At 47.5% G+C, this 11,915-nt stretch overlaps 1 protein-coding gene across 1 annotated transcript in view; it reads right to left on the bottom strand.

Moving 5' to 3' along the window:
* Positions 1-1,842: 1,842 nt before the first annotated feature.
* Positions 1,843-11,915, bottom strand: part of Myo1e (myosin IE) — a 206,103-nt gene continuing 196,030 nt past the window's right edge. The window contains exons 27-28 of the mRNA XM_059268194.1: positions 5,429-5,598; positions 1,843-2,879 (exon numbers count right to left, since the gene is read on the bottom strand). Of these exons, the coding sequence (XP_059124177.1) occupies positions 2,803-2,879; positions 5,429-5,598 (247 nt within the window). The 3' untranslated portion in view covers positions 1,843-2,802. The remainder of the gene's footprint in view (positions 2,880-5,428; positions 5,599-11,915) is intronic.

Raw genomic sequence — 11,915 nt, 5'->3', positions numbered from 1 at the left:
GTGCACATGTATTTATGTTCATGTGGCAGCCAGAGGACAACCCTGGCTGTCGTGACAGGATGGATTATGCATGCACATGTATTCACATGCATGCATGTGCATGAGGAAGCCAGAGGAACCTTGGATGTCATGAGAGGACAGATTTTTGTGGGCATATTCCAAAGATGGTTTATAATGTCCTTATGTATTAGTCAAGGTTCTTGAGAGGAACAGAACTGACGTGTGTGTGTGTGTGTGTGTGTGTGTATGATTTATTAGAGTGGCTTATAGGCTGTGATCCAGCTAGTCCAGCAATGACTGTCTGCCAACACAAAGGCAAAGAATCCAGTAGTTCAGTCTATGGGGCTGGATATCTCAGATGGTCTTCAGTATATGCCAGAGTCTCCAAGAAGTAGGCTCTAATGCCAGTGAAGGAATGGACTTGCCAGTGAAGACTGAGGGCAGGCAGGCAGGCAGAGAGAGGAAGCTTTCTTCTTCCATGTCCTTTATATAGGCTGCCAGCAGAAGATGTGACCCAGATTAAAGGTAGGTCGTCTCACTTCAAATGATTTAATTAAAAAAAATTCCTCATAGATATACCAAGCCACTTGGGTTTTAGTTACTTCCAGATGTAGTCAAGTTGACAAGCAAGAATAGCCATCACACCTTGTTACATTCCCCCCCCCCCTTAAATATTAAATGCCCTGACTCAGGTGTTTCTAGAATGTCATGAAGCACCTTGAAGAGTCTCACACTATACAGTCAGCACCCAAAGCTAAAGTTATCCATGTTAAGTGGTAAAAATAAAAACATGCCATGATAAAAACCCTGACATTCTGAAATTAGAGGATGAGATGTCTTCAGTAAGGTATACAGGAGCCCTGGCCTACAGGTGGTGGCCTGGGTTTGGTTCCTGTCAGCTGACTGTTGTGGTGCAGATGTTACCCATGTGGATGAGGACTGAGTTTTTCCTCTCAGGGCTATGAAGGATCAAGCCACCACTCAGTGCAGTCTCCGGCACAAAGGAGGTAGTTTATGGATTCATTCTGAAGCCTTGTTTGGGTTTTCCTTGGATGGTCTGTTTGTTTGTAGACAGGATCTCATGTGTCCCAGGCTGGTTATTTAACTGAGGATGAACTTGACCTCCTGATCCTCAGACCTGTGCTTCCCAAGTGCTGGGACTTCAGACATTTACTTGTTACCCCACTGAGTTTAGAGAGTTGCATGTTCCTTTTTAATCATTTAGAAATTATCATTATTATTATTATTATTATTATTATTATTATTATTATATGTGATGGGTGTTTTGCCTGCATGTATAGCTGTGCATCATTTGTGTGCCTTGTTCCTGTGGAGGTCAGAAGAGGGTGTTAGATCCCCCCAGATGGTTGAAAGCCACCATGTGGGTGCTAAGAATTGAACCAGGGTCTTCTGGAAGGGCATTTTTTTTTTTTTTTTTGAGTCAGGGTTTTTCTGTGTAACAGCTCTCTGGCTATCCTGGAACTTGCTTTTCAGACCATGCTGGCCTCAAACTCACAGAGATTCACCTGCCTCTTCCTTCTGAGTGCTGGAACTAAAGGCCTGTGCCACCACCATCCAGCATTCTGGAAGTGCTTTTAACTGCTGAGTCGTCTCTCCAGCCCCCTCTTTAATCATTTGATTCTTCTGTCAGACTTCAAGAGTAGGAAGCATGAACAGAGACCTCTTAAACCATAAACTGCTATTAAGCTTTCCTACCCACAAGCTGCTCATCCCACATACTTGTTATAGTCACGGAAACTGGAAAAAACAGTAGTGACTGTACCATCTTTTTGGAGGGGAAGGGATTATAACCCACAATAAATGTCATGAAAGAACAAGGCATTTCACTGACTCCTTTATGTTTATTTAGGAGGTAGGGGAGGGGGGCAGAGGGGTCACAGGAGAATTACCTATAGGGGAAGGGTAAAGGGAGCGTCTGCTGGGCTGTGCAGGAATGCAGTGATTGCTTCTGTCGGCGAAGAGGAGAGGGCGTATCTGTAAGTACCTGGTGCGAGTCCTGTAATAAAACCTACCTTCATGGATGGGTACAGTGGAGTACTACCTGCCGCATTCATACGAGCTTCTAGATTTTTCTATATACAGTATATGATCACTTTTTATAAATGTACAGCTCGGGAGAAAAAAGATCTCTCTTATAAGCACAGCGTTAAACATAAAACCAACATGGGCCAGCCACATTACAACCAAAGACCAAGAGAAAACAAGACCAACAGCCTAGCATCCAGCTTCTTCCCACCAGCAGTCTTAGTGGCCCTGGCTCCCGTGGGCTCTGAAGAACGGCCTGTCCTTGGCATTGACACAAGAGTGCCTGTTCACACCAAGTCCAGCCTCCAGAGGGCCGGTCCTCCCAGGAGGAGGGGTAGCAGAGAGGAATGTATCAGGCGTGGAAGAGAGGAATGAATGAAATGTGCTCTTCAACTAAGGGCACTGTCAAGAGTGGCCACCTGCTGTTCCCTGGGCCTGGTGAGTGAGCCAGGGGCTGTGGGGTAGACACCCGGCAAGTGGGCCAGCGGCCCCTGCTACTCTCCCCAGATTTAAATACAATAAATAAATCTTAGTGGGTGGTTGTTTTTGCACTCATGGGGATTAGGCTGCCTTTTAGGATCATTTATGGAGTGACACTCCTTGTTCCTAATCCAAGCTTTTCTGTGTCTTCCATGGGGAAGGTGCCAGAACAGTTTCAGGCCTTGCTCACTGTGGATCAGAAGGGGAGTCCCCAGAAAGTCCCCTCCCCAGTCCACGCCCGGAGCTCTTCTGCCTGCACGTCAGTCTCTAGGCGCCTCAGATCTTGGTGACATAGTTGTTGGGAAACAGGCCTTGCTTGCCTCGTAGTCTCCCCGTCCACCAGCCGGAAGGATCTATGAAGGCAAAAGTACAGGTGGGTGTGGGCCACGCTCCTGCCCCGTGGGCTCGATTGATTTGTGGGCCACACTCCTGCCCCACCCCCCCATGGGCTCAAGTGACTTGTGGGTCACACTCCTGCCCCACCCCCCCATGGGCTCAAGTGACTTGTGGGCCACACTCCTGCCCCGCCTTGGGCTCAAGTGACTTGTGGGCCAGAATTTCATGAACCAGTATGCTTGTAATCTCAGCACTCAGGAAGTAGAAGGAGGAAGATCAGGAGTTAAGGCCAGCCTTGGCTAAATGAGACCTTGACTAAAAAAGAAAAAATAAATAAATAAATAAAAGTGACTCCTTAAAACAGACGTGGAACCAGGCGGTGGTGGCACATGCCTTTAATCCCAGCACTTCAGAGGCAGAGGCAGGTGGATCACTGAGTTTGAGGCCAGCCTGGTCTACAGATCGAGTTCCAGGACAGCCAGGGTTACACAGAGAAACCCTGTCTCTCACAAAACAAAACAAAAAAACAAAAACAAAAAAACCACCACCACCACCAACAACAACAACAAAAGCAGACACGGAAATGTACCACCAGTCACGTCCCCTTCAGGTAGGACCTGCGGAGCACATGTGAGAACGCTTCTAGCCGTGAGCCCCATAGGATCCACCTTGGCCAGGCCTGCTCAGCACGCAGCACTCTGCCCAGGACGACTCAGGCCCTGCTAGCACGTCTCTTTCCGCCCGCCATTCCCAACCCCAGCTCAGAGTCTGTTTTTAGAAAGGGTTCTGCCTCAGTCCTGTGCGCTCCTTCCCATCTTCACTCATCTCCTGTCTCTGGATCCTTCTCAGCTTAGCTCTTCACGATGTCTTCATATTTCAGTGGCCTATCAACATCTGTGTTTGTTGTTATTTTGTTTTCAGACAGGGTCTCCTATAGCCCAGGCTGGCCTCAGACTTCCTATGTGATAGAGGATAACCTGGAACTTCTGCTTCTCCTGCCTCCACCTCCTGAGTTCTGGGATCTCAGACATGTACCGATATATCCTGTTAGATGCAGTGCAGGATCGAATTCGGGGCTTTGAGCTGGATAGGTACTCTACCAACTAAGTTATGTCCTGCCCAACATCTATGATTTTCCGGCTTCTCAGATTTCTACAATTTTGGGAGAGCCTTTCCACATGATTAGGAAAACAATCTTGGTCATACTTCTAAGACATTTTTCTTTTTTATTTATTCTGTATACAGTGTTCTGCCTGCATGTATCTCTGCAGGCCAGAAGAGGGCGCCAGATTTCATTACAGACAGTTGTGAGCCACCATGTGGTTGCTGGGAATTGAACTCAGGACTCTGGAAGAGTAGCCAGTGCTCCTAACTGCTGAGCCATCTCTCCAGCCCCACATGTAAATGTTTATTTGGATTTTTATTTTGGTTTGGTGGAATGAAGGACGGATCTAAAGCAATTCTTTTGAAGTGAGGAGTGAAGAATTGTATGGTTGTGGTCGAATATCTCCATTACTTCCTCTGAAAGAGGATATTTACAGGAACTATGTAGGGTACTTATCTCCCCAGCGTGTGCATGTCAGTGTCTCTGCTCTCACCACAGTGGCACAACTCAGAAAGTTCTGAAAAGTGAGTTTTTGGTTACTCATTTGGTGGGAAAACTTGACCTGAACTGATATGAATTGTCTGGGAATTTTCCTCCAACTGAGTGTGAACATTCAATGCATCATATCATAGGGGTGTGTGTGTGTGTGTGTGTGTGTGTGTGTATGATGTCATGTATACACACTTGTACACAACCTCTCCTTCCTTAAAAAGGGTATTAAAAAAAAAAGTCTTGCCGGGCGGTGGTGGCGCACGCCTTTGATCCCAGCACTTGGGAGGCAGAGCCAGGCGGATCTCTGTGAGTTCGAGGCCAGCCTGGGCTACCAAGTGAGTCCCAGGAAAGGCGCAAAGCTACACAGAGAAACCCTGTCTCGAAAAACCAAAAAAAAAAAAAAAGTCTTGACGGGCCAGATAGCCCAAGCCTGTAAATCCAATTTCTTGGGAAGTTGAGGCTGAACTTGTGCCTCGGCTACAGAGTGAGTTCAAGACCACCCTAGACAACCTAGTGAGACTCCATACTAAAATAAAAAGTCAAAAGAGGATTGAGAGCACAGCCCAGTGGTAGAGTGCTTGTCTAGCATGCTCAAGGCCTTGGGTTCAACCTCTGACATTGTAAAAAGTTCTGGTCAAACATGGTATATTTGAGGCCTGGCTTACCTCTGTCTACACACCAGTGGTTCTCAACCTTCCTAACGCTGCGACCCTTTAATTCAGTTCTTCATGTTGTGGTGACTCCCAACCATAACACTATTTTCATTGCAATTTTGCTACTGTTATGAATTGTAATGTAAATATTTGACATACAGGATACCTGATATGCAACCTCTGTGAAAAGGACATTGGACCCCCGAAGGGTTGCGACCCACAGGTTGAGAAACACTGATCTACACACTCTGATAAGTGAGCCCTTGAACTCCCTGAACGCTCTCTGGGAGGCTCTTGCAGCCGGCCACGCACTTACCTTCTTTAATAATGTCGATAACGTCATTGGCGTTGAAGCTGAGTTCGTCCGTATCCTGAGCGTCATAGGCATACAAAGCCTTGCACTGCGGCCCCTGAGGCTTGGGCTTAGGCTGGGGCTTTGGTCTGCCCCCTGCCGGGGGAGGCCGGCTGGTTGTTTGTCTTCGGACACTGCGGAGAGAGCAGGACCATGTGAGACTGAGACACCCCAAGGAAGCAGCAGGGTTTTTTTGGTGGCCGGGACTACACGGTCTAGTTCAAGCACCGTGACCTGATGAGCCATCTTGCCAGCCTTTATACCACGTTGTCTCAATCCACCATTCAGTGTTTCTAACGTACATAATTTCAACTCGTTCCTATGAGTAAGCTCTTTTTTTTTTTTGGAGACAGGATCTCATGTATCCCAGACTATCCTCAAACTCACTATGTAGCTAGCCAAGGATGGCCTTGAACTTCTTCTGGTCTTCCTGCTTCCACATCCCAAGGTCTGGGGTTATAGACAAGCACCATCACATCTTCATGGCCTCATACATGCTAGGCGAGCATTCTACTAACTGAGTCACATTCCTAGTCCTAGGAGCGGGCTCTTTAAAGTTGCATCTGGAACAGGCATTACATATGTTTACGAAGAGCACTTTTTAAAAAGGACAGAGAAAGTTAGAAAACATTTCCCCCCACTTTGCTTAAGGGCCAACCTAAAGCATAGCCTACAAAGGGAACTTAGATTACGAACTCTTCTAGGAGGGTCTGGGGGTGAGGGAGCAGTGGGAAGACTCCACGGGAAAAGGGCACTTGCCGCCAAGCCTTGTGGGGCATCTACCCAACCACCCCCACAGCTCCCCAGAGTTTTCTTGAGTGTGAGCAGCAGGAAATATTAGATAGAAGGATTTATTGCGGAGAATATCGCGGAGATAAACAGATAGAAAATAAAGGATAGCCTCGAGAGGGCCTGGAACCTATTCCAACGGGCCCCGACTGTCTCTGCCCCAGGGTTTTTATAGAGACGCCAAGGGGTGGAGCAAAAGACCTCCTCCCCCAGCACAGCCAAGTACAGACCATCCCAGACACCTGCACTCAGGCCCATGGTCCCAATCATCCTCTATGTGGACCTGCTGGGTAAAGCCACGAGGAACCCGTGAACGGGCTCCCACAAAGCCTGACAACCTGAGTTCAACTCCCCCAAGCCCCACATGGTGAAGGAAAGGACTGACTCTCAAAAATTGTCCCCTGACCTTCACACATGCACCACAACATGCGCACATCTACATCATACACAACAAATCAATGTGATTAAAAGTAGAAGGGTCTGAGGTAAGGATCAGCATGGGAAGCTCTGTCTCTTAGGCCTAGCCACATCTACGAATACCTATAAGAACAGAAGTAAAGGGGACAGGCCTATAGAAAGACTCATCACTCCATTTTGAGCCATGCCTTCAAGAGGCCCCAGCCCTGGACTTGCTGAGCTCCTGTGGTGACGGACACATGTGAACTAGGTGTGATGAACTAGCTGCATCAGGTGGGAGGTGGATGGGGTGAGCCCTGGACGCCAGGTGGGGTGAGGCCCCTGAACCTTGTCTCTGTCCCCAGGCCTGTGGAAAGCAGCAAACCCCAGCTCTTCATCACAGGCCATCACACCAAGCACTTTTGTCTGATGAGACTAACTCATGGATCATTACAATGACATCATTTCATACCCACCATCCATGGGACATCGCCCTTCCCTGGGAAGTGCTTGCTACTGGCCAGCAAGCAAGCTTTTGATTACACACACACACACACACACACCCCGAGCATATGTCAGCATTTGGTTAGGAAGACCCTTTAGCCAAGGCTAATCATCTGATTTCCCAGCAACAAGACATGGGAGGGGATGGGGTGGACATCAAACACCCCAGGAAGGAGATGGAAGCCTGCAGTCTGGAAGTTCACAGGGCATGGTGGGGAGCTTATGTGCACAGATACCCACACACACCTGGGTTCACAAACCCCACCCCCAAATACTTGTACAAGGAAATTCAGTCTCCTACATCCAAAGGAGAGTGGGGTATTATCCTTAGGGCAGAGTGATGAAGTCTGGTAGGGGCGGGGAGGGTGTCCAAGGATATTAGAGTGTAGTACACACTCCTCTGTGGAAGGGCCCCGAGGGAGGGCGGGAGTGGAAAGACAAGACAATGGATCTACATGGGCAGCTGGGTCAGAGTGGAAACAGGAGGACTGCTCCAACATCTCCCTCCATGGAGCCACTTCATAGTCTTTTTGTTGTTGTTGCTCCTAGTAGTTTTGAGACGGGGTCTGCATTTGAACTCAGTGTGCAGCTAAGGAACAAGGAAGTCTATGCTGATGAAGAGTCCACCGTCTCTAGGGTTTGGCAGACTGGGACCTGAAGGCAGCACAGAGCACAGCCAGTCACAACAGCCCTTACCCAGGCTAGGTCAGCAAAGGCCCCAACAGCCTTGGAAACCCAGCCTCTTTTGTGCCACTAGGGGGCAATGCTGTGTAATAAACACGGAGAACCAACGGCTTTCAACACACCGCCAAACATTGATTAATGAGGTCTTTTAGGTACCAGGAGCCGGCCACTCCCAGCCAGGGTGACTGCCAACTCGGCACAGAAGGGCCCCTGAGCAGGGCTGGCTCAGAGCTGAGGGCTCAAACTTCCAGGAATTGTGTCAACTTCTTGTGAAACACAGTCATTAACAATTAAATCTTACAAACTTAACAATTAAATTAGCAAAGGAAATAAATATGCAAGTTTCATCCCTTCAGAGCCATTTTTTTTCTGTCTCTGGTCTGGAGGTTATGAAAGTCTGTCACTGATGTGAAGTGGAGACACTGTAACTCGGTGTGATTACCAATCCACGCCCCCTTCGGTATAGCCATGTTCATGGCCTGACATATGGCCATGGTGGTAGGTGTATTTACCACATCTTAGTTTGCTTCCTGCTGCTGCCATAACACGCTGACCAAAGCAACTTGGAGATTATTGGCTGCATGTCCCGGTTACAGTTCATCACAATGGGAAGTCAGGGCAGAACTCAAGGCAGGGACTGAGCAAAGACCATGGAAGAATACTGCTTACTAGTGTGCTTATTTGCTTTCTTATACAACCCAGGACCTAGGGGCAGCACTGCCCACATCAATCATTAAACAAGAAGATGTGCCATAGACTTGCCCACAGGTAAATCTGATGGAGGCAATTCCTCAGTTGAGGTCTGTGTTCCCAGATAACCCTAGCTTGGGTCCAGTTGACAAAAACTCAGCCATGAGCCGGGTGGTGGTGGCGCACGCCTTTAATCCCAGCACTCACTCAGGAGGCAGAGCCAGGCGGATCTCTGTGAGTTCGAAGCCAGCCTGGGCTACCAAGTGAGTTCCAGGAAAGGCGCAAAGCTACACAGAGAAACCTTGTCTCAAAAAACAAACAAACAAACAAACAAACAAACACCTCAGCCACATGCCCCAGGAAGTGGCAACTGCTGCAATTCAGGTATTTTTGTCCGGTTCCATTGCTCACCCACATGCTCCTGCTTGGGAGACCCTTCCAATAATCACCCGAATTCATCCTGATCGGAAAGTGTTTTCCTGAAGCAGGAAAGACAGCTCAGAGGTTAAGAGCACTTGCTGTCCCTGCAGAGAACCCCGCTTTGGTTCCCAGCACCCACATGCTGACTCACAACATCTGTGACTCTAGTTCCTGGGGATCTGACACCCTCTTCTGGCTTTTGAAGGTACTAGGCACACATATGGTACACACACACACACACACACACACATCCAGGCAAAACACCCATTCACATAAAATAAGATAAAAATTCAAATGCTTCCCTGAGCTAGGCTTGGCAGCACACACCTGTAATTCCAGCACCCAGGAGGCAGAGGCAGGAAGATCTCAAGAGTTCAAGGCCAGACTGAGACAGATCAGGCCTCAGAACTCAAATAAAAACAGCAGGCTTTCTCTCCACGTGTTCTGAACGGGCTGTAGCAGGTGTGGGTAATTTTGGCCCCTCTGCTCTTCTGTGCTGTCTGTATTTCTAATTACCCTGTCTCCTCCAGGATTGAAAGCCGTGTTATAAAGCCAGATCATCCACCGGGAGAACGGGGACAGCCGTGAGAACCCTAGTTAACAGTAAAGTGTCTATCCCTGCTGATATTTCAATAGTCAAAGTGTACTTTATCCATGGGCCTGTCTGTATCTGTGCAGACATGTTAGGACACAGCTATGAAACTACACACTGCCAAACAAATCTAATATCTGATTATATGTAATTTTCTTAATTAAAAAATTTACATGATTTACTCTTTCTGTGTGTGTGTGTGCGCGCGCGCGCGCGCGCGCATGCGTGCGTGTGTTGAGGGGATGCATATCACAGCATTTGTAGAGGTCAGAGCAGAGGGCAGTTTGCTGGCGCTGGTTTTCTTCTTCCACCAAGGAGATCCAGGGGACTGAACTCAGGTCAACAGGCTTGGTAGCAAGCACATTTACCTGCTGAGCCATCTTGCTGCTGCTATATTTAATTTAAAAATTTTTTAATTTTATGTTTATGAGTGTTTTGTCTGCATGTATGTCTGTGTACCATGTGTGTGCCTGGTGCCCTTGAAAGCCAAGAGAGCATTGGATACTATGGAAATGGAGTTACAGACAGTTGTAAGCTGCCAGGTGAGTGCTGGGAACTGAACTCAGGTCCTCAGGAAGAGCAGCAAGTGCTCTTAATAGCTAAGCTACCTCACTGGTCCCATATGTGATTTTTTTTGTACAGTGAAATCTAGCTTTCTTGTTATGACTTGACAGACCCCTCAGTTCAGGAAATTTACATACATCACTTCATGGTATCTTTTGTCCTTTAATATAATAAATGTATGAAGAATCCACTTAACTTCTCTTTCTTTGGAGCAGGGCATTATACTCAAGTATAACCACACCAGAACCCAGAATGCAATTTATTTTTCCTAAGGAAATATGCACAGCACATCTGAGTTGCACGCTGAGAAATTATCCTGCAAGGTGAATCCTACATCAGGTTGGGGAAGACCACCATGCAGGCACTAAGATCAACGCTAGTTGACATTCAGGGCCTCACAGAGTAAGTACTGGGAGATTCTCCTGAGATACGAAAACCTAACTGGCATCAGTCATCTCCAAATTGAGGACTAGTTGACGCCCCTGCCCTGGTCCACAGGATGTGGGTGTGATGCTGATCAGTGATGAGGCTGTTCTGTGAGGGACATGACACACAGAGCGAGAAGGAATTTGTGACTTGAAGTTGTCCAGATAGAGTACAGTGTCCAGTGATAGCTACAGCAGCGTGGCCTGCCTCCGCTCTGTACCATACACTGTACAGCCAGTCCACAGTGTACTAGGGAGTGTTCTCCTACTAGCTCCCTAGGAACAAATGCAAAAGAATGTGGTAGAGAATTTGCTTAGAATGTGTGAGATTCTGGGCTTGAGTCCTAGAACCACACAAAAACAGCTCCCTGACCTGAAACTCAAGTTGCAGCGTGCTTTGTTATATATTTAGTCCTTCTAGAATCTTTAAGAAAAATCCAGAAAGGTGGGCTTTTCATTTATTATCCATTTTTAAAAGTTTAATTAATCAATTAATTTGCTAGGGTTTGTGTAATGCTTGCCAGGGCTCATGTGTGGAGGTCAGAGGACACATTTGGGGGGGGGGGTTCTGTTCTCTCCTACCATGTGGACCCTAGGGATCAAACACAGGTCCTCAGGCTTGGTGACAAATACCCTTACCTTCTGAATCATCTCTCCAGTTCTGTTTTTGGCATCTTATTCTCCCCATTATACATATGAAAACACCAAGGCATACTGGTTTAATGACAAGCTGCCCGACCAACATGGCTCAGTAGATGTTTGATGAGGTGAAAGCAAAAGGAACTACGATATGAACCAGACTCATGCCCAGCCTTCCAACCGCGCTTCACCGCTTCCTGTGAACTTTCTGAGAACTTCCCATCATTCCCAAGGTGGGTGTGTGTTGTGCCAGGGAAAGCTGGGGACTAAGCTTTTGAATATCACTGCTTTTGTTCTGCGGATGTGAAATTTGGGTCTTGAATTTCCAAGAAGGAAAAGAATCAAGTCTTATTGTATTGGCTTTAAAAATTACGTTCTGCTCCAAATGCTGAAACCATAGACATTACTGGAAGTATGAGAGTGAGTGCCAGGAATTCCTAAGACCTAGCCTTGGCTTGGGCCAGGTTCCGGCTGCTCCTGTAGACTGTAGATTGAGAATATCGCTATTGGACGCTTGCTGGAAACTTTAAGCCTTTTGAAAATATGACTCCCTTAGGAGAGTCCTGTCTGATAGGAGACACCTAGGCAGCACTTCTGGCTTCCTAGCTATTCCTCCTTTGCTGCCTTGGTGGGAAGCTCTGCCACCCAGCACCCGCCCTATTATTCTGGTTTCCTGACTTCTAGAGTTGGTTTAACCTCTGGAGTGTCTTTGGAAGCGCTCAAAGCCATTCTCTCATGAAACAGAACA

The sequence above is a fragment of the Peromyscus eremicus genome, chromosome 7 (genome assembly GCF_949786415.1).
Source record: "Peromyscus eremicus chromosome 7, PerEre_H2_v1, whole genome shotgun sequence".
NCBI lineage: Eukaryota > Metazoa > Chordata > Mammalia > Rodentia > Cricetidae > Peromyscus > Peromyscus eremicus.
Note: the sequence above shows the minus strand (reverse complement) of the source record. Positions and strands in the feature narration are given on the sequence as shown.